At 43.3% G+C, this 21294-nt stretch overlaps 1 protein-coding gene across 3 annotated transcripts in view; it reads left to right on the forward strand.

Annotated features, from left to right (window-relative positions):
- LOC115166856 (probable E3 ubiquitin-protein ligase MID2) overlaps positions 1–19342 on the forward strand; it is a 264554-nt gene extending 245212 nt beyond the window's left edge. For all 3 annotated transcript variants that reach the window (XM_029720754.1, XM_029720746.1, XM_029720763.1), the window contains 3 exons: positions 7945–8106; positions 15760–15967; positions 16240–19342. In XM_029720754.1, the coding sequence (XP_029576614.1) occupies positions 7945–8106; positions 15760–15967; positions 16240–16654 (785 nt within the window). In that variant the 3' untranslated portion in view covers positions 16655–19342. The remainder of the gene's footprint in view (positions 1–7944; positions 8107–15759; positions 15968–16239) is intronic.
- The last annotated feature ends 1952 nt before the right edge of the window (positions 19343–21294 follow it).

The following is a 21294-nucleotide window of genomic DNA, read 5'->3' on the forward strand; positions in this document are numbered from 1 at the left end:
GTAGTGTTGTTTACTGTAAAACTGTAGGGTAGTGTTGTTTACTGTAATACTGTAGGGTAGTGTTGTTTACTGTAATACTGTAGGGTAGTGTTTACTGTAATACTGTAGGGTAGTGATGTTTACTGTAGTACTGTAGGGTAGTGTTTACTGTAATACTGTAGGGTAGTGTTTACTGTAAAACTGTAGGGTAGTGTTGTTTACTGTAATACTGTAGGGTAGTGTTTACTGTAATACTGTAGGGTAGTGTTGTTTACTGTAGTACTGTAGGGTAGTGTTGTTTACTGTAATACTGTAGGGTAGTGTTGTTTACTGTAAAACTGTAGGGTAGTGTTGTTTACTGTAATACTGTAGGGTAGTGTTGTTTACTGTAATACTGTAGGGTAGTGTTTACTGTAATACTGTAGGGTAGTGTTTACTGTAATACTGTAGGGTAGTGTTGTTTACTGTAATACTGTAGGGTAGTGTTTACTGTAATACTGTAGGGTAGTGTTGTTTACTGTAATACTGTAGGGTAGTGTTGTTTACTGTAAAACTGTAGGGTAGTGTTGTTTACTGTAATACTGTAGGGTAGTGTTTACTGTGATACTGTAGGGTAGTGTTGTTTACTGTAATACTGTAGGATAGTGTTGTTTACTGTAGTATTGTAGGATAGTGTTGTTTACTGTAATACTGTAGGGTAGTGTTGTTTACTGTAATACTGTAGGGTAGTGTTTACTGTAATACTGTAGGGTAGTGTTGTTTACTGTAATACTGTAGGGTAGTGTTGTTTACTGTAAAACTGTAGGGTAGTGTTGTTTACTGTAATACTGTAGGGTAGTGTTGTTTACTGTAATACTGTAGGGTAGTGTTGTTTACTGTAATACTGTAGGGTAGTGTTTACTGTAATACTGTAGGGTAGTGTTGTTTACTGTAATACTGTAGGGTAGTGTTTACTGTAATACTGTAGGGTAGTGTTGTTTACTGTAATACTGTAGGGTAGTGTTTACTGTAATACTGTAGGGTAGTGTGGTTTACTGTAATACTGTAGGGTAGTGTTGTTTACTGTAATACTGTAGGGTAGTGTTGTTTACTGTAATACTGTAGGGTAGTGTTTACTGTAATACTGTAGGGTAGTGTTGTTTACTGTAATACTGTAGGGTAGTGTTTACTGTAATACTGTAGGGTAGTGTTTACTGTAATACTGTAGGGTAGTGTTGTTTACTGTAATACTGTAGGGTAGTGTTTACTGTAATACTGTAGGGTAGTGTTGTTTACTGTAATACTGTAGGGTAGTGTTGTTTACTGTAATACTGTATGGTAGTGTTGTTTACTGTAATACTGTAGGGTAGTGTTAGTGTTTATGTATGTTGTTTATATGACAGACTAATCAAAGGCTAATTCAACAGAAGTTTCGTTGACCTGTTCACCTGATGTCCTACCTTGTTCCGGATCTGCTGTTTTCGACTCTCTCTACCGCACCTGCTGTCTCTATCTCTGAATGCTCGGCTATGAAAAGCCAACTGACATTTATTCCTGAGGTGCTGACCTGTTGCACCTTCGACAACCACTGTGATTATTATTATTTGACCATGCTGGTCATCTATGAACATTTGAACATCTTGGCCATGTTCTGTTATAATCTCCACCTGGCACAGCCAGAAGAGGACTGGCCACCCCTCATAGCCTGGTTCCTCTCTAGGTTTCTTCCTAGGTTCTGGCCTTTCTAGAGAGTTTTTCCTAGCCACCGTGCTTCTACACCTGCATTGCTTGCTGTTTGGGGTTTTAGGCTGGGTTTCTGTACAGCACTTTGAGATATCAGCTGATGTAAGATGGGCTTTATAAATACATTTGATTGATTGATTGACTGATACAGCCAGTCAATGATTCCATAATGATGTGAGCAGATACCCACAGTCAATCAGGTGAACTCATTTGTTCCCTGTTAATGGTGTAGACATAATGGATCTCAAACACACACACACACACACTAACACAAACGGAGACAAACAGAGAGAGACAAACAGACAGACAGACAGACAGAAGTCATCTGGAAACGCTGCTCAGGCGACGTGTTTCCTCTCTCCCTGTTCTCTTCTCTCTCTTTTCTCTAAAAATGACACATTCACTCAAATCAAATCACATTTTATTTGTCACATGCTTCATGAACAAAGCTGTAGACTAACAGTGAAATGGTTACTTATGGGTCATTTGCCAACATCTTCACTTTGAAGCTTCTCCAGAGTCAAAACGATGGACAGTGTGTTTGTAGTATAGCAGTATATTATAGTTATCAGGACAGTGTGTTTGTAGTATAGCAGTATATTATAGATATCAGGACAGTGTGTTTGTAGTATAGCAGTGTATTATAACTATGAGGACAGTGTGTTTGTAGTATAGCAGTATATTATAGTTATCAGGACAGTGTGTTTGTAGTATAGCAGTGTACATTGTAGTTTTGTGTGCAGCTAATTGCAAAAGCCTATTAAATGTGCAACAGGAACTCACATTTCCCTGTGCCTTGTTTCCGTATGCTCCCTATATCAGTTCGATGTGACACACAATCTATTTTTCCCGTCTCAGAAAAGTAATAGCCTAGATGTCTGGATGTACAGTAGTTTACGTCCTAAATTGCACCCTATTTCTATATAGTGTAGTGTACTACTTTTGACCAGAGGCCCATAGGGCCTATAGTGCACTTTATAGGGAATAGGGTGCCATTTGGGACACCTCAGTCTGTTGCTTTTATCTTTAAGGTGCCTCTACTTTGTCCAGACTTCAAATTCCACTGTTAACGTGCTCATTTACAGTTGAAGTCGGAAGTTTACATAAACTTTAGCCAAAAAACATTTAAACTCAGTTTTCACAATTCCTGACATTTAAACCTAGTAAATATTCCCTGTCTTAGGTCAGTTAGGATCGCCACTTTATTTTAAGAATCTGAAATGTCAGAATAATAGTAGAGAGATTGATTTATTTCAGACTTTATTTCTTTCGTCACATTCCCAGTGGGTCAGAAGTTTACATACACTCAATTAGTATTTGGTAGCATTGCCTTTAAATTGTTTAACTTGGGTCAAATGTTTCGGGTAGCCTTCCACAAGCTTCCCACAATAAGTTCAATGAATTTTAGCCCATTCCTCCTGACAGAGCTGGTGTAAATGAGTCGGGTTTGTAGGCCTCCTTGCTCGCGCATGCTTTTTCAGTTCTGCCCACAAATTTTCTATAGGATTGAGGTCAGGGTTTTGTGATGGCCCCTCCAATACCTTGACTTTGTTGTCCTTAAGCCATTTTGCCACAACTTTGTAAGTATGCTTTTGGTCATTGTCCATTTGGAAGACCCATTTGCGACCAAGCTTTAACTTCCTGACTGATGTCTTGAGATGTTGCTTCAATATATTCACACAATTTTTCTTCCTCATGATGCCATCTATTTTGTGAAGTGCATCAGTCCCTCCTGCAGCAAAGCACCCCCACAACATGATGCTGCCACCCCCGTGCTTCATGCTTGGGATGGTGTTCTTCGGCTTGCAAGCCTCCCCCTTTTTCCTCCAAACATAACAATGGTTATTATGGCTTAACAGTTCTATTTTTGTTTCATCAGACCAGAGGACATTTCTCCAAAAAGTACAATCTTTGTCCCCATGTGCAGTTGCAAATCGTAGTCTGGCTTTTTTTCGGGGCGGTTTTGCAGCAGTGGCTTCTTCCTTGCTGAGTGGCCTTTCAGGTTATGTTGATAAAGGACTCGCTTTACTGTGGATATAGATACTTTTGTACCTGTTTCCTCCAGCATCTTCAACAAGGTCCTTTGCTGTTGTTCTGGGATTGATTTGCACTTTTCGCACCAAAGTATGTTTATCTCTAGGAGACAGAACGCGAGCGGTATGACGGCTGCGTGGTCCCATAGTGTTTATACTTGCGTACTATTGTTTGTACAGATGAACGTGTTACCTTCTGGCGTTTGGAAATTGCTCCCAAGGATGAACCAGACTTTTGGAGGTCTACCATTTTTTTCGGAGGTCTTGGCTGATTTGTTTTGATTTTCCAATGATGTCAAGCAAAGAGGCACTGAGTTTGAAGGTAGGCCTTGAAATACATCCACAGGTACACCTCCAATTAACTCAAATGATGTCAATTAGCCTATCAGAAGCTTCTAAAGCCATGACATAATTTTCTGGAATTTTCCAAGCTGTTTAAAGGCGCAGTCAACTTAGTGTACGTAAACTTCTGACCCACTGGTATTGTGATCCAGTGAATTATAAGTGAAATAATCTGTCTGTAAACAATTGTTGGAAAAATGACTTTCATGCACAAAGTAGATGTCCTAACCGACTTGCCAAAACCATAGTTTGTTAAGAGATTTGTGGAGTGGTTGAAAAACAAGTTTTAATGACTCCAACCTAAGTGTATGTAAACTTCTGACTTCAACTGTACATCATGTTAACTATTGATATTTACAAGCAGACCCTGTGTTATTTGTTTAAAAAAAAATGTTTTACCCCTTTTTCGTGGTATCCAATTGGTAGTTACAGTCTTGTCTCATCGCTGCAACTCCCGTACAGACTCGAGAAAGGCGAAGGTTGAGAGCCGTGCGTCCTCCGAAACACAGCCCAACCAAGCTACACTGCTTCTTGACTCAATGCCCACTGAACCCGGAAGCCAGCCGCACCAATGTGTCGGGCCGGACCCACTGTACACCTGGCGACCGTGTCAATGTGCACTGCGCCCGGCCCTCCACAGGAGTCGCTAGTGCTCGATGGGACAAGGACATCCCTTGCTGGCCAAACCCTCCCCTAACCCGGACAATGTTGGGCTAATTGTGCGCCACCCCAAGAGTCTCCCGGTCACGACCAACTGCGACAGAACCTGGACTCGAACCCAGAATCTCTAGTGGCACAGCTAGCACTGCGATGCAGTGTCTTAGACCACTGCGCCACTCGGGAGGCCAGATCCTGTCTTATTACTTAAACATGCTCTTGGTTCCATCTCCCTTCAATAATTCACGTCTTGTCCCTGTCTAAAGTGACACGTCGTATGGCCTGAAAGCTCTTCTTCTGGTTTTCAAGCATAATGACAATACTTTGGAGACTGGGAGAAAAAAAATATTGGATATTTTGGAAAGAACACTATTGTCGTTCTAGTTTACAGACCCATAGGAGCCTGTATTTATCTATTTAGTTGGCTCAGTTTTTTACAAGGATGTCTTTTAGAAATTACAATCACGTCTTTACTACCACTACTTATGTTGGAATGTACATTTCTCTGTCCCAAGTATTGTTAAAGATTATGATGCATGTTGTGTTATAAGTCATATAGTGTTGTTGTTGTGTCATAAGTCACATAGTGTTGTGTTATAAGTCACATAGTGTTGTTGTGTTATAAGTCACATAGTGGCGTTGTGTCATAAGTCACATAGTGTTGTGTTATAAGTCACATAGTGTTGTTGTGTTATAAGTCACATAGTGTTGTGTTATAAGTCACTTATTGTTGTGTTATAAGTCACATAGTGTTGTTGTGTTATAAGTCACATAGTGTTGTTGTGGCATAAATCACATAGTGTTGTTGTGTTATAAGTCACATAGTGTTGTGGCATAAGTCACATAGTGGTGTTGTGTTATAAGTCACATAGTAGAAATCGGACAGTGTGGTTAGATTAACGAGAGTCTTGTCTTTAAATAGCTGTAAAATAGTCATATGTTTGAGAAATTGAAGTAATAGCATTTCAAAGGTTTTGAAAATCGCGCCACAGGATTACACTGGCTGTTACGTAGGTGGGACGATTTGGTGCCACCTAGCCCATAGAGGTTAAAGACAAGACTCTCCTTTATCTAACCACACTGTCCGATTTCAAAAAGGCTTTACAACGAAAGCAAAACATTAGATTATGTCAGGAGAGTACCCAGTCAGAAATAATCAGACACCCATTTTTCAAGCTAGCATATAATGTCACAAAAACCAAAACTACAGCTAAATGCAGCACTAACCTTTGATGATCTTCATCAGATGACACTTCTAGGACATTATGTTATACAATACATGCATGTTTTGTTCAATCAAGTTCATATTTATATCAAAAAACAGCTTTTTACATTAGCATGTGACGTTCAGAACTAGCATTCCCACCGAACACTTCCGGTGAATTTACTAAATTACTCACGATAAACGTTCACAAAAAAACATAACAATTATTTTAAGAACTATAGATACAGAACTCCTTTATGCAATCGCGTTGTCCGATTTTAAAATAGCTTTTCGGTGAAAGCACATTTTGCAATATTCTGAGTAGATAGCCCGGCCATCACAGGCTAGCTATTTTGACACCCACCAAGTTTGGCACTCACCAAACTCAGATTTACTATAAGAAAAATTTGATTACCTTTGCTGTTCTTCGTCAGAATGCACTCCCAGGACTTCTACTTCAACAACAAATGTTGGTTTGGTTCCAAATAATCCATAGTTATATCCAAATAGCGGCGTTTTGTTCGTGCGTTCAAGACACTATCCGAAGGGTAATGAAGGGTGGCGCGCCCGCGCGTATCGTGACAAAAAATTCAAAATATTCCATTACCGTACTTCGAAGCATGTCAAACGCTGTTTAAAATAAATTTTTATGTGATTTTTCTCGTAAAATAGCGATAATATTCCGACCGGGAGTCGTTGTTTTCGTTCAAAGACTGAAAGAAGTAAAATGGACTCTTCACATGCATGCGCGCGCCCGTCTCATTGTTCTCAGATCGACCACTTACCAAATGCGCTACTGTTTTTCAGCCATTGACTGCAAAGTCATCATTCAACGTTCTGGCGCCTTCTGAGAGCCTATGGGAGCCTTAGAAAGTGTCACGTTACAGCAGAGATCCTCTGTTTTCAATAAAGATGCCCTAGAAGGCCAAGAAATGGTCAGAGAGGGCCTTCCAGTTTGGAATCTTCTCAGGTTTTGGCCTGCCATATGAGCTCTGTTATACTCACAGACACCATTCAAACAGTTTTAGAAACTTTAGGGTGTTTTCTATCCAAATCAAACAATTATATGCATATTCTAGTTTCTGGGCAGGAGTAATAAACAGATTAAATCGGGTACGTTTTTTATCCGGCCGTGAAAATACTGCCCCCTATCCATAACAGGTTAACGTAGAACTGTCGCCCTAACGTCCTCGGAACAGAAAGTTACATTTTCGTCAAGGGCTTTATATAGGAGGGGAGAGAAGTATGTGTTTCATAGTTTATAACCAATGTCTGTTCACATGGGCAGGGCCACTGAGTTGAGCATAGTTTACTCTACGATAAACCGTTCTCTCATTAAGAAGCTAAATTACATTTAATCTTTTCACAAATAGTTTCATATTTAAATATTTAAATTGCACAACAATTCCATGTGAATCTGATAACTAGAATGTGTAGACTTTCCAAGATACAGTTTATGTCGCCCTGTCATCAGTCATAATGTCTCAGACGCCAACTGATCTGGCATCATATTCATTAAGTACCAAGACATATTTTCAGCTTGTTGGATTACCGAAATATGGTTCCTTTCCCCCCACCTTTCGATGTTCCCAGACTCTCTATGTTTAACAAAGGCTTTTCAAGAGTCCTTCTGTAGAGTCAAGAGAGAGGAAAGGGAGAAAGGTATTTATGGGGGGTTCATAAACCTCACCCACAGGCCAACGTCATAACAGTCTGTATCTCTAGGTCTGTATAATAGTATGTATCTCTCTCCAGGTCTCTATAACAGTATGTATCTCCAGGTCTCTATAACAGTCTGTATATCTCTAGGTCTCTATAACAGTATGTATCTCTCCAGGTCTCTATAACAGTATGTATCTCTCCAGGTCTCTATAACAGTATGTATCTCTCCAGGTCTCTATAACAGTCTGTATCTCTCCAGGTCTCTATAACAGTATGTATCTCTCCAGGTCTCTATAACAGTCTGTATCTCTCTCCAGGTCTCTATAACAGTATGTATCTCTCCAGGTCTCTATAACAGTGTGGACAGTTGGATGATTGTCCCCAACATCAAGCAGAACCACTACACGGTGCACGGTCTGCAGAGTGGAACACGTTATGTCTTCTTTGTCAAGGCCATCAACCAGGCAGGCAGCCGCAACAGCGACCCAGCCCGCCTCAAAACCAACAGTAAGTCCCCCAGCCCTGTGGTCGTGCCATACCCCCAGGCTCCCGGCCCTCCAGACCCTGTCTTCCCAGTTGCTTGGCCCAGCCCGAGGCTCTGCTCTCTGGGTAAACCCACTGGCCCCTGGCCTCTAATTAGACCAGTGGTGGAAAAAGTACCCAATTTTCATACTTGTGTAAAATACTACTTGAGTAAACGTCTAAAAGTAGTTGGTTTTAAATATACTTAAGAATCAAAAGTAAAAGTACAAATAATTTAAAATTAATTATATTAAGCAAACCAGGCAGTAGGGATGACCAGGAATGTTCTTTTGATAAGTGTGATAAGTGTGATAAGTGTGATAAGTGTGTGAATTGGACCATTTTCTATCCTGCTAAGCATTTAAAATGTAAACAGTACTTTTGGGTGTCAGGGAAAATGTATGGAGTAAAAAGTACATTTTTTTCTTAAGGAATGTCGTGAAGTAAAAGTAAATATAAATAGTAAATTAAAGTAAAGTACAGATACCCCAAAAAACTACTTAAGTAATACTTTAAAGTATTTTTACTTAAGTACTTTACACCACTGAATTAGACCAGTTCTTCCAGACATTAGAGGACAGCCACTGGCTAGATAGATGAGAGAAAAGGCTTTATTGGTATGCAATACATGGACCGACGCCACCCAACCAGTGATAATGACTCCATTAGACCCATCACTCACTTTCCCTCCCTCCCTCCCTTTCTGTCTCTCTCTCCCTCTCTCTCTCTCTACCCTCCCTCCCTCTCTCCCTCCCTTCCCTCCTGATCACACGGTAAGTTGGCTAATGCCATGATTTCTCCCTCCTCACACCTCTACAGCCCTGCCTGTCTGCCTCTCTCTCGCTCAGGGCTTCAATTACTTACAAATGCCCCTGTTACAGCCGGATAGGTGCTGACAGCATTCAAATGGATTATTGCATCAGAGAGGCTATGGAGTCACCCGGGGGGAGGTTTGGAGGTGAAACACAGGGTATTTGGAACTAGCAGTGAGTTAGCTTGTCCTCCCTCTCTCATCCCTCCTTCCCTCTCTCATCTCTCTTTCCCTCTCTCATTCCTCCTTCCCTCTCTCATCCCTCCTTCCCTCCTTCCCTCTCTCATCCCTCCTTCCCTCCTTCCCTCTCTCATCCCTCCTTCCCTCCTTCCCTCTCTCATCCCTCCTTCCCTCTCTCATCCCTCCTTCCCTCCTTCCCTCTCTCATCCCTCTTTCCCTCTCTCATCCTTCCTTCCCTCTCTCATCCCTCCTTCCCTCTCTCATCCCTCCTTCCCTCTCATCCCTCCTTCCCTCTCTCATTCCTCCTTCCCTTTCTCATTCGTCCTTCCCTCTCTCATCCCTCCTTCCCTCTCTCATCCCTCCTTCCCTCTCTCATTCGTCCTTCCCTCTCTCATCCCTCCTTCTCTTTCTCATCCCTCCTTCCCTCTCTAATCCCTCCTTCCCTCTCTCATCCCTCCTTCCCTCTCTCATCCCTCCTTCCCTTTCAAATTCCTCCTTCCCTCTCTCATCCCTCTATTCTCTGTCGGTGGAGCCGTAGGCTGCCAGATGTTTATCACTGGGCCCAGCAGCTAGGCTAAGCTCACACACACACACACTGTCTCGCTGTTTCTCCCGTCATGGTGCCTACTGGCCGGCACCCGCAGCATCAATATCAGCCAAGTTGTGGCATGCAGTCCTCTGTCTCTCCTCTCTCCTCCTCTCCTCTCTCCTCCTCTCCTATCCCATCTCGTTCTCTCCTCCTCTCCTATCCACTCCCCTTCTCTCCTCTCTCCTCCTCTCCTCTCCTCTCCTCTCTCTTCCTCTCCTCTCTCCTCCTCTCTCTTCCTCTTCTCTCTCCTCCTCTCTCTTCTCTCCTCATCTCCTGTCCCCTCCCCTCCTCTCTCTTCCTCTCCTCTCTCCTCCTCTCCTGTCCTCTCCTCTCTCCTCTCTCTTCCTCTCCCCTCCTCTCCCCTCCCCTCCCCTCCTCCCGACCCCTCCCCTCTCCTCTTGTACCAACTGAGCCACTACACTCCCACTCTCTGTCAGTCATTCCCTTTAGATATATAGAGAGATGAATAGATCTGTATAGCAGCATGTTCTCCCCCTCTAGCTCTCAGGTTTATCCTCTTCATTACTGGAATCAGCCAGCTAGTATAATAACACAACAGAACCTGTAGATGCACCAAAGCGCTCTCTCTCTCTCTCTCTCTCTCTCTCTCTCTCTCTCTCTCTCTCTCTCTCTCTCTCTCTCTCTCTCTCTCTCTCTCTCTCTCAATTTAATTCAAAGGGCTTCATTGGCATGGGAAACATATGTTTACATTGCCAAAGCAAGTGAAATAGATAATAAACAAAAGGGAAATAAACAATATAAAGTGAACAGTAAACATTTCACTCACTTCCAAAGGAATAGAGACATTTCAAATGTCATATTATGGCTGTATACAGTGCATTGGGAAAGAATTCAGACCCCTTGGCTTTTTCCACATTTTGTTACGTTACAGCCTTATTCTAAAATTGATTAAATCGTTTTTTTTCCCTCATCAATCTACACACAATACCCCATAATGACATCACAATACCCATAATGACATCACAATACCCCATAATGACATCACAATACCCCATAACGACAAAGCAAAAACAGTTTTTTTGAAATTTGTGCAAATGTACTAAAAAGGTAAAACTGAAATATCACATTTAATTAAGTATTCAGACCCTTTACTCAGTACTTTGTTGAAGCACCTTTGGCAGCGATTACAGCGTTGAGTCTTCTTGGGTAAGACGCTACAAGCTTGGCACACCTGTATTTGGGGAGTTTCTCCCATTCTTCTCTGCAGATCCTCTCAAGCTCTGTCAGGTTAGATGGGGAGCGTCGCTGCACAGCTATTTTCAGGTCTCTCCAGAGATGTTAGATCGGGTTCAAGTCCAGGCACTGGCTGGGCCACTCAAGGACATTCAGAGACTTGTCCCGAAGCCACTCCTGTGTTTTCTTGGCTGTGTTTAGGGTCGTTGTCTTGTTGGAAGGTGAACCTTCGCCCCAGTCTGAGGTCCTGAGTGCTCTGGAGCAGGTTTTTATCAAGGATCTGTCTGTACTTTGCTACGTTCATCTTTCCCTCGATCCTGACTAGTCTCCCATTCCCTGCCGCTGAAAAACATCCCCACAGAATGATGCTGTCACCACCATGCTTCACCGTAGGGATGGTGCCAGGTTTCCTCCAGACGTGATGCTTGGCATTCAGGCCAAAGAGTTCAATCTTGGTTTCATCAGATCAGAGAATCTTGTTTCTTGTGGTCTGAGAGTCTTTAGGTGCCCTTTGGCAAACTCCAAGAGGGCTGTCATGTGCCTTTTACTGAGGAGTGGCTTCCATCTGGACACTCTACCATAAAGGCCTGATTGGTGGAGTGCTGCAGAGATGGTTGTCCTTCTGGAAGGTTCTCCCATCTCCAGAGCTCTGCCAGAATGACCATTGGTTTTATGGTCACTTCCCTGACCAAGGCCCTTCTCCCCCGATTGCTCAGTTTGGCCGGGTAGCCAGCTCTAGGAAGAGTCTTGGTGGTTCCAAACTTCTTCCATTTAAGAATCATGGAGGACACTGTGTTCTTGGGGACCTTCAATGCTACAGAAATATTTTGATTCCCTTCCCCAGATCTGTGCCTCGACACAATCTTGTCTTGGAAATCTACGGACCATTCCTTTGACCTCATGGCTTGGTTTTTGCTCTGACATGCACTGTCATCTGTGGGACCTTATATAGACAGGTGTGTGCCTTTCCAAATCATGTCCAATCTATTGAATTCACTACAGGTGGACTCCAATCAAGTTGTAGAAACATCTCAAAGATGATCAATGGAAACAGGATGGACCTGAGCTAAATGTAGAGTCTCAAAGCAAAGGGTCTGAATACTTATGTAAATAAGGTATTTCTGTTTTGTCCTTTTATGTCTGAAAACCTGTTTTCGCTTTGTCATTATGGGTAGATTAATGAGGGAACATTTTTATTTAAACCGTTTTAGACTAAGGCTGTAACGTTACAAAACGTGGAAAAGGTCAAGGGGTCTGAACACTTTCCAAATGCACTGTAGGTATAGTTGTTTGTTTGCTCTAGGGCAACTGTGTCTAGATGGAATTTGTATTTGTGGTCCTGGCAACTGGACCCATTTCTCTGGAATTAGTATACCCAGAAGAAGCTCTTCACTAGCACGTAGAGGTGGAGAGAAAATGGGTCACGACAAAAACAACAATCAAAAAACATTCATGGTGTATGCTTGGTCCCTCTCCTCAAGCACACAGCGAGCAGCCATTGAAACGAAGCGCCGAAGCTTTTAAGTACCACAGGATGCGTTTTAGTGAAAGCCTGAAGTCTCAGCAGTAAGATAGGAGGATTTTTGGTTGTTGTCATATTTTTCGGACGACTAGACGAGAAGCGGCTTGGAGATTTTAGCTTTAGGTTGTCACATTTCAGCGTTGCTTGCAAAACACGTTTCACAAATAACAGTGACATGTAACGTTAAACCCAAAACTTCTTCCACTTGAAAAACCACTGTGAAATAAATTGGAACATGAATACTGTACTCTGGATGGGTAAACTTTATATAGGCCAAGCTGTTATCTACACTATTACACAGGAATCATTGAAGACAACCAAGCTGTTATCTACACTATTACACAGTAATCATTGAAGACAACCAAGCTGTTATCTACACTATTACACAGGAATCATTGAAGACAACCAAGCTGTTATCTACACTATTACACAGTAATCATTGAAGACAACCAAGCTGTTATCTACACTATTACACAGGAATCATTTAAGACTATTAGACAAATATAATCACTTGATGTTCTTAAAAAGGTCTTGACTTCACATTGACAAGCTCGGACATTCACCATCATTCTCAGTAGAATAACAGTTCATACATGAATAATACTGGTGGAGGGAGAATGGAGGAGGAGAATATGGAGGGTAGAGGAGGAGATGGAAGAGGAGGAGGAGGAGGATGAGATGGTGGGGGTTGAGGGATGCAGACGGAGGGTGGAGGTGGGGGTTGAGGGATGCAGACGGAGGGTGGAGGTGGGGGTTGAGGGATGCAGACGGAGGGTGGAGGTGGGGGTTGAGGGATGCAGACGGAGGGTGGAGGTGGGGGTTGAGGGATGCAGACGGAGGGTGGAGGTGGGGGTTGAGGGATGCAGACGGAGGGTGGGGGTGGGGGTTGAGGGATGCAGACGGAGGGTGGAGGTGGGGGTTGAGGGATGCAGACGGAGGGTGGAGGTGGGGGTTGAGGGATGCAGACGGAGGGTGGGTGTTGAGGGGTTGAGGGATGCAGAATGAGGATGGAGGTGGGGGTTGAGGGATGCAGACGGAGGGTGGGGGTGGGGATTGAGGGATGCAGAAGGAGGGTGGAGGTGGGGGTTGAGGGAAGCAGACGGAGGGTGGAGGTGGGGGTTGAGGGATGCAGACGGAGGATGGAGGTGGGGGTTGAGGGAAGCAGACGGAGGGTGGAGGTGGGGGTTGAGGGATGCAGACGGAGGTTGGAGGTGGGGGTTGAGGGATGCAGAAGGAGGATGATGGTGGGGGTTGAGGGATGCAGACGGAGTTTGGAGGTGGGGTTTGAGGGATGCAGACGGAGGGTGGAGGTGGGGGTTGAGGGAAGCAGACGGAGGGTGGGGGTGGGGCTTCCCCTGGTCTGGTAGACCTTGTTCTCTGGGGCAGTGTCCTTTCTGCTTGTCTCTCTGACCCTCAGCCTGCAGCCATGGCACATAATCCCACCGCTCTCCTTCATCTTCTCCATGACATCTGTCCATCTCTCTGTCTGTGTGTCCCGAGGGTAGAGCTGTCATTTAGTCCAGGTCTCTCTCTCTCTCTCTCTCTCTCTCTCTCTCTCTCTCTCTCTCTCTCTCTCTCTCTCTTTCTCTCCCTCTCTCTCTCCTGTAGCAGGGAGCGTGATAGTGTCAGCCAGCCTTCCTCTCCTTGCCTCTGACAGGTTTACTACAGCACATAATCCCAAACACTGCACTCATAAAGTGTGTGTGTGCTTTTGAAATGCATTTCCATAATTTCTCTTCCTCCGATAGCTGCAGTGCTTTAGATACATATACATAACCCCACTCAGAACGGGTAGACAGCTGACACAGAAACACATTGCTCCAGCTTTCATTCCATCTCCTCAGTGCCTCAACAATACACAGACACTAATAGAACGGTGAGCATCAGTGAATTACACATGTCATTTATAAAGTATTGTTGGGACGAAGAAATGTCTAATCCTAGTTGTGAGAAAATCCCATCTCTGTATCTCAAATAGTTGTATTAATTACTGTATTAATTATTAGACCAGGGCCCATAGACCAGGACCCATAGACCAGGGCCCATAGACCAGGGCCCATAGACAGGGGCCCATAGACAAGGGCCCATAGACAACGGCCCATAGACCAATGCCCATAGACCAGGGCCCATAGACCAATGCCCATAGACCAGGGCCCATAGACCAGGGACCATAGACCAGGGCCCATAGACAAGGGCCCATTGACCAAGGCCCATAGACCAGGGCCCATAGACCAGGGCCCATAGACCAATGCCCATAGACCAGGGCCCATAGACCAGGGCCCATAGACCAATGCCCATAGACCAATGCCCATAGACCAGGGCCCATAGACCAGGGCCCATAGACCAGGGCCCATAGACCAGGGCCCATAGACCTGGGCCCATTGGGCTCAAAAGTAGGGCACTATATAGTGAATAGGGTGACATTTGGGTTGCACACCTGGTCTCAGTGGTAACATGATGGAACCCTTTAAAAGGTGGTGATGGCGTTAAGTGACGCCTTGGCTCTGTTTCCCGGCCCCTGTAGCAATACACTGGTAATGACAGCGATGCTGTGAGTGTGTGTGTGTGTGTGTGTGTGTGTGTGTGTGTGTGTGTGTGTGTGTGTGTGTGTGTGTGTGTGTGTGTGTGTGTGTGTGTGTGTGTGTGATGACTGTTTCTGGTTTGTTGATTGTCACGTGTGTGTGTGCGTCAGTGTAACCGCCTGTGTGTGTGTGTTTGTCCTCTGTTGCCCGTCACGTGCAGCGGCTTCAGTCCCCTCCTCTCCTCACTCAGCCAGCCAGCCAGACCAACAGTCCCCAGGAAATGTGTGACAGAGCCAGTGTGTGTTTGAAAATGTCTGCGCTCGCAGCGATAAGCAGATCAAAGCAGAGAATCTTTTCATGTAATTGGCTTCCAGAAGCACAGTGCCAAAGCATCTCATATCCGTCCGCGGTAACACTCACTCAGAAAAGGAGATTATTGGGCAGGCAGGGAGGAGAGAGGGAGAGGAGGAGATGGAGGGAGCTTCATTGTTGCTCATTAAAGCCCTGTAAGACGAGGAGGAGAAGGAGGGATGGAGGAGGAGGCTGGAGGTGTCAGAGTTAAATGTCAGGTTGTCCAAGGCCAAGGGTGTTGTTAGAGATGTGTAAATGTTATGTTCCCTATCATAAAACTCACAGCATTATTCACAATATCCTAGTTTTGATGTTCATCTCAGACACTTGACCTGAGGCTGATTGTCGGCCTGTCTTTCTTCTGCTGCTGATGTCAAATGATGATGTGTGCTAAACCTAGAGAACCTCTGTGAAGCTAAACGTCTCCTCCTCTCTTCTCCTCCTCTCTTCTCCTCCACCTCTCTTCCAGGTCAGCCTTTTAAGCTTGACCCAAAGACGGCCCACAAGAAGCTGCGTCTGTCCAACGACTGCCTGACCATGGAGAAAGATGAGAGCTCCCTGAAGAAGAGCCACACTCCAGAGCGCTTCAGCAGCACGGGGTCGTACGGAGCAGCAGGAAACGTCTTCATCGACAGCGGCTGTCACTACTGGGAGGTGTTGCTGGGCGCCTCCACCTGGTGAGTTGTGAACTTGATAACACTGTTCACAGCTTCATGCAGAAACACTTTATTTACCTCCATCGATCATTTAATATCCACTATAGTAGTGGAATAAGCTTTATCGATACAAAATAGGAACAATTCTAGAATGTTGTATTTTCTACCCTTTTGATTTCTTCTCTACAATAGTGACAAAAGACTTGCAGTACTTATGTACTAGTTTTCACTGAACATTCCAAACCTCAGTCAATGACTGGCCCTTCCTAACTCTCTGTAATCCCCTCTGACAGGTACGCTGTGGGCGTGGCTTACAAGTCCGCCCCTAAGAACGAGTGGAGTGGTAAGAACTCCTCCTCCTGGGTGTTCTCCCGCTGTAACAACAACTTCATGGTGCGTCACAATGGCAAGGAGATGCTGGTGGAGGCCAGCCACCAGCTCAGACGTCTAGGAGTCCTTCTGGACTACGACAACAACTCCCTGTCCTTCTACGACGCCATGAACTCCCAACACCTGCACACCTTTGAGGTCAGCTTCCTGCTCCCCGTGGCGCCCACCTTCATGATCTGGAACAAGTCAGTGATGATCCTGTCGGGGCTTCCGGTGCCGGACTTTGTGGACTGCCCTGAGGAACACCAGGAGGGGATGATGACCCTGTGTCGCCAGCAGGAGTCATCCTACGTGTCGGGTATGAAGGGCTGTCACTGAGACCGGGACTGGGGCTGCGACTCGGCCTGGTGTCACAGAGACGGCTGAGATTGGGGTTGTTGTCACGGAGACCGATGAGGGCTTGGACTGGACTCACTGGACTGGGCTGGGTCCTCATCCTCTGCTTCCTGCTTCCTCCTTCCTCATTTCCCCCCAGCTCTTTTCTTTTCTCGTCATGGATGGTTTCAGTTACAATGCCTACTACTTGTCTCAGTGTGAGGATGTGTTTTGTTGTTTATGATATTTACAAATCATCACAGAAGCTTGACTTGCATTATGTGACTGCTAGTCTTGTATTATAAGAAACTTTATTAATCATGATTGATTAGAGGATAATGTTAATTATTTATGAATAATAAGTTGGTTTGCTTTATAGATTTACATTTATTTCCCTAGTGTGTAAAAAAAGACAGAAAATTAATTTGGGCAGGATTGTTCTTCCTCCAGAAAGCATAGTGAATTTATATTGTATAGAAAAGAGATATGATTATGATGTTTATGCGATTCTTAACACAGTAAAATTTACAAAACTGACGGAGAAAAAAGTTCACAAAGTTGAATATTCAGGGAGGAGACAGTTAAAACATTTGATTTTCTATCGGTTTTGATGTCATAGCATGATATGTATTTCCTCTGTGATTGGTTCACACTTCATGTTTTGTTTGGTTTTGTTTCGTCGAAAAGCATGCTGCATTATGGGATCTCACTTAAACCTTCTGGTTCACAGGTTATTCTATATACACTCTATCTCCTTAACCCTTTACTGGTTCACTTCCTGGTTATCATGAGGCACTTCCTGACTCCTGACCAATAGAATCCCTCACAGTCACTAGGGAGTTCCACCAGCTCCCCTCACATCCAATCACTGGTCGAGGTTTACCTACTACAGAGAGGTGTGTTATTATTATTTGTTCCTTTGTATAAAGTCCCAAGACAATGTAGACCTGTTATTTTCTTATAGAAATCATCCGATTTTCATTCAAGAAAATCACATAATTAACCTTCACCAGAGATGGAGAAGAGAAGACCATACAAATCTATGACATTTTCATCAAAAAGTTAAGCGTTACATAATCATATATTTATTTGGGCCTGCTTTTTATGAGTTCGTGGTGTAGATTATAAATATGATTTTCCTCTGATTTGATATTCAGGGATTGAATACATAGTGGGTCTGATCAAGACAATCAATAGTATATTATTATGCAGGCAGAAAAACATAACAAGGAGTGTGTAACAGGAAAACAGATGAACTAGCATAACGTAATACTTGAGATACTAACTGTTACTTACTGAAAACAAATGGATGCTTTATTTTTACAGTGAATTAAACGTAGTAGTGAAGATATTGGGAACAGACAGACTCATACTACTGGTAATGCCGTCCTGATGGCGGTGGTTTCATCTCACTCCACACATCAGTGGAGTTACGCTGCGTCCCCAAATGGCACCCTATTCCCAATATAGTGCACAACTTTTGAAAGTCAAAAATAATGCGCTATGTGGGGAATAGAGACCCATTCAATCAAGCCTTAGTTTTCCATTCCATTTCCTGTTTTTTTGTTTTTAAGTTCCTGTTTTTAATTGAAAGCACAAACTACCCAATCTGGCAGATTTATATTTGGCAGAGAGAGAGAGTTGGAGACAGAGAGACAGATATATGAATGGATCTGTATCTAACTGCCGGTGAGTCCTGAGTACCGTTACAGACCTAAGACGACAACGATTCAGTCACATGACCCGGGTCTTCTGTTTTAAAGAGCTATCTGAATACTGGACTCTAATAACCACAGGTCTTTTAAATAACACTGCTTTGATTATAACAGGTGGTAACACTTCACTGTAGACCCCTTTTATGTATGCATTCATAAAGCCTTTATAACGGCTACATAAGACATAACATCAGTTATATGCCGTTATTAAGGGTAATACAAAGGTCACAAAGCTGGATAAAGAGGTTGTTCTCTTTCCTTTAGTCGAGCAGCAGATTTGTGGATGTTAACATTTCTTGAATTCTCAGAAAGCTGATCAAGGTGAAGTAAACAGGTGAAAGCTGACTGTTGATTTCTGAGCTAAAACTGACAAGCTCAATTCATTTGTACAACAAGTGCATTTGACTTGGGGATCACCTACCGCATGCATGACAATGTGTCTCTGATCTACTTGGTCTATACAGTCTGTGTATCTCATGAAAGTTTTATAGAAACAGATTCATAACAAAATGTCTATTTGAAATATACAACTTTATTGAGACATGTGTGTTCATGCATATCATTCAGGTAGTTTTGCTGTGCTTTGTGCTACTACTACCGGTCATAAAACATACTGAGAATAATTGACTTTCTTTGTAGTTCAGTCAGTATACAGTACCTTCTAGACATGACGGAATAGATCGTTATTTTGCATTTCTGTTGTGTTTCTGAAGGAATTATTTTTTACGACTCTAGAAATATATCTCTTTACTTCTCCCCATCGATATGTGGATCAAACAACAACTGTGTGTTCAGTACAACAACATCAACATAACGCTTCTGTTTCAATAGATATCTGACTCGTAGAAACACAATTATGTAAATCATCTGGGGGGAAATATATATTATATAAAATTGTATAATATACAAAAAAAATATATGAAGTAATGTTATTTATGTGAACTTAAAAGTCCAATTAAAAGTCTGATCAAAAAAAGTATTGAGTTATTGTATTCTGTTATCATCCTCACTTTCCTTCACTCTTTCCACAGATATCTCCTTACTTCCACAGATGTCTCCTTACTTCCACAGATATCTCCTTACTTCCACAGATATCTCCTTACTTCCACAGATATCTCCTTACTTCCACAGATATCTCCTTACTTCCACAGATATCTCCTTACTTCCACAGATATCTCCTTGCTTCCACAGATATCTCCTTACTTCCACAGATATCTCCTTACTTCCACAGATATCTCCTTACTTCCACAGATATCTCCTTGCTTCCACAGTCTGATCTGTAGCTGTCACATGAAGATATTGTAACCTCCATGATGGACAGAAAGATATGATATGCCATCATTCAGCATGTAGCTAAGCATCTCATTTGGTTTGTAGGGAAGGGTTGTCTAAGCCTGCATTCTCAGGCCCGGGGGCAATGGGCATGGGTAGGGGTATGAGAGAGGCCTGCTGGGCTGGCAGGGCATACAGGGCCCAGGGTTAGGTGGAGGGGCACACTTTTAAAAACGTTTTTACATTATGAAGGGCTTGACATTAATTAATGATTCTTTACTTGGTCTGTAACACCATGGTGACTAGGTGACTTTAAATTGCATTGTATTGTGTTGTATGATGCAAGAAACCAATTTACAAAATAAAATGCATTATTATTACCATACAGCAATTTAGGCAACGTCCATGTATTTATATATTCATATTTACATTACTTTACTTAGATGTGTGTGTATTGTTGTGAAATTGTTAGGAATTACTTGTGAGATATTACTGCACTGTTGGAGCTAGAAACACAAGCATTTCGCTACACCCACAATTACATCTGCTAAACACATGTACAGTCGTGACCAAAAGTTTTGAGAATGACACAAATATGAATTTCCATAAAGTTTGCTGGTTCAGTGTCTTTAGATATTTTTGTCAGATGTTACTATGGAATACTGAAGTATAATTACAAGCATTTCATAAGTGTCAAAGGCTTTTATTGACAATTACATGATGTTGATGCAAAGAGTCAATATTTGTAGTGTTGACCCTTCTTTTTCAAGACCTCTGCAATCCGCCCTGGCATGCTGTCAATTAACTTCTGGGCCACATCCTGACTGATGGCAGCCCATTCTTGCATAATCAATGCTTGGAGTTTGTCAGAATTTGTGGGGTTTTGTTTGTCTACCCGCCTCTTGAGGATTGACCACAAGTTCTCAATGGGATTATGGTCTGGGGAGTTTCCTGGCCATGGACCCAAAATATCGATGTTTTGTTCCCCGAGCCACTTAGTTATCACTTTTGCCTTATGGCAAGGTGCTCCATCATGCTGGAAAAGGCATTGTTCGTCACCAAACTGTTCCTGGGAGAAGTTGCTCTCGGAGGATGTGTTGATACCATTCTTTATTCATGGCTGTGTTCTTAGGCAAAATTGTGAGTGAGCCCACTCCCTTGGCTGAGAAGCAACCCCACACATCAATGGTCTCAGGATGCTTTACTGTTGGCATGACACAGGACTGATGGTAGCGCTCACCTTGAATTCTCCGGACAAGCTTTTTTCTGGATGCCCCAAACAATCGGAAAGGGGATTCAGAGAAAATGACTTTACCCCAGTCCTCAGCAGGCCAATCCCTTTACCTTTTGCAGAATATCAGTTTTTCCTGGAGAGAAGTGGCTTCTTTGCTGCCCTTCTTGACACCAGGCCATCCTCCAAAAGTATTCACCTCACTGTGCTTGCAGATGCACTCACACCTGCCTGCTGCCATTCCTGAGCAAGCTCTGTACTGGTGGTGCCCCGATCCCGCAGCTGAATCAACTTTAGGAGACAGTCCTGGCGCTTGCTGGACTTTCTTGGGTGCCCTGAAGCCTTCTTCACAACAATTGAACCGCTCTCCTTGAAGTTCTTGATGATCCAATAAACGGTTGATTTAGGTGCAATCTTACTGGCAG

The sequence above is a fragment of the Salmo trutta genome, chromosome 3 (assembly GCF_901001165.1).
Source record: "Salmo trutta chromosome 3, fSalTru1.1, whole genome shotgun sequence".
NCBI lineage: Eukaryota > Metazoa > Chordata > Actinopteri > Salmoniformes > Salmonidae > Salmo > Salmo trutta.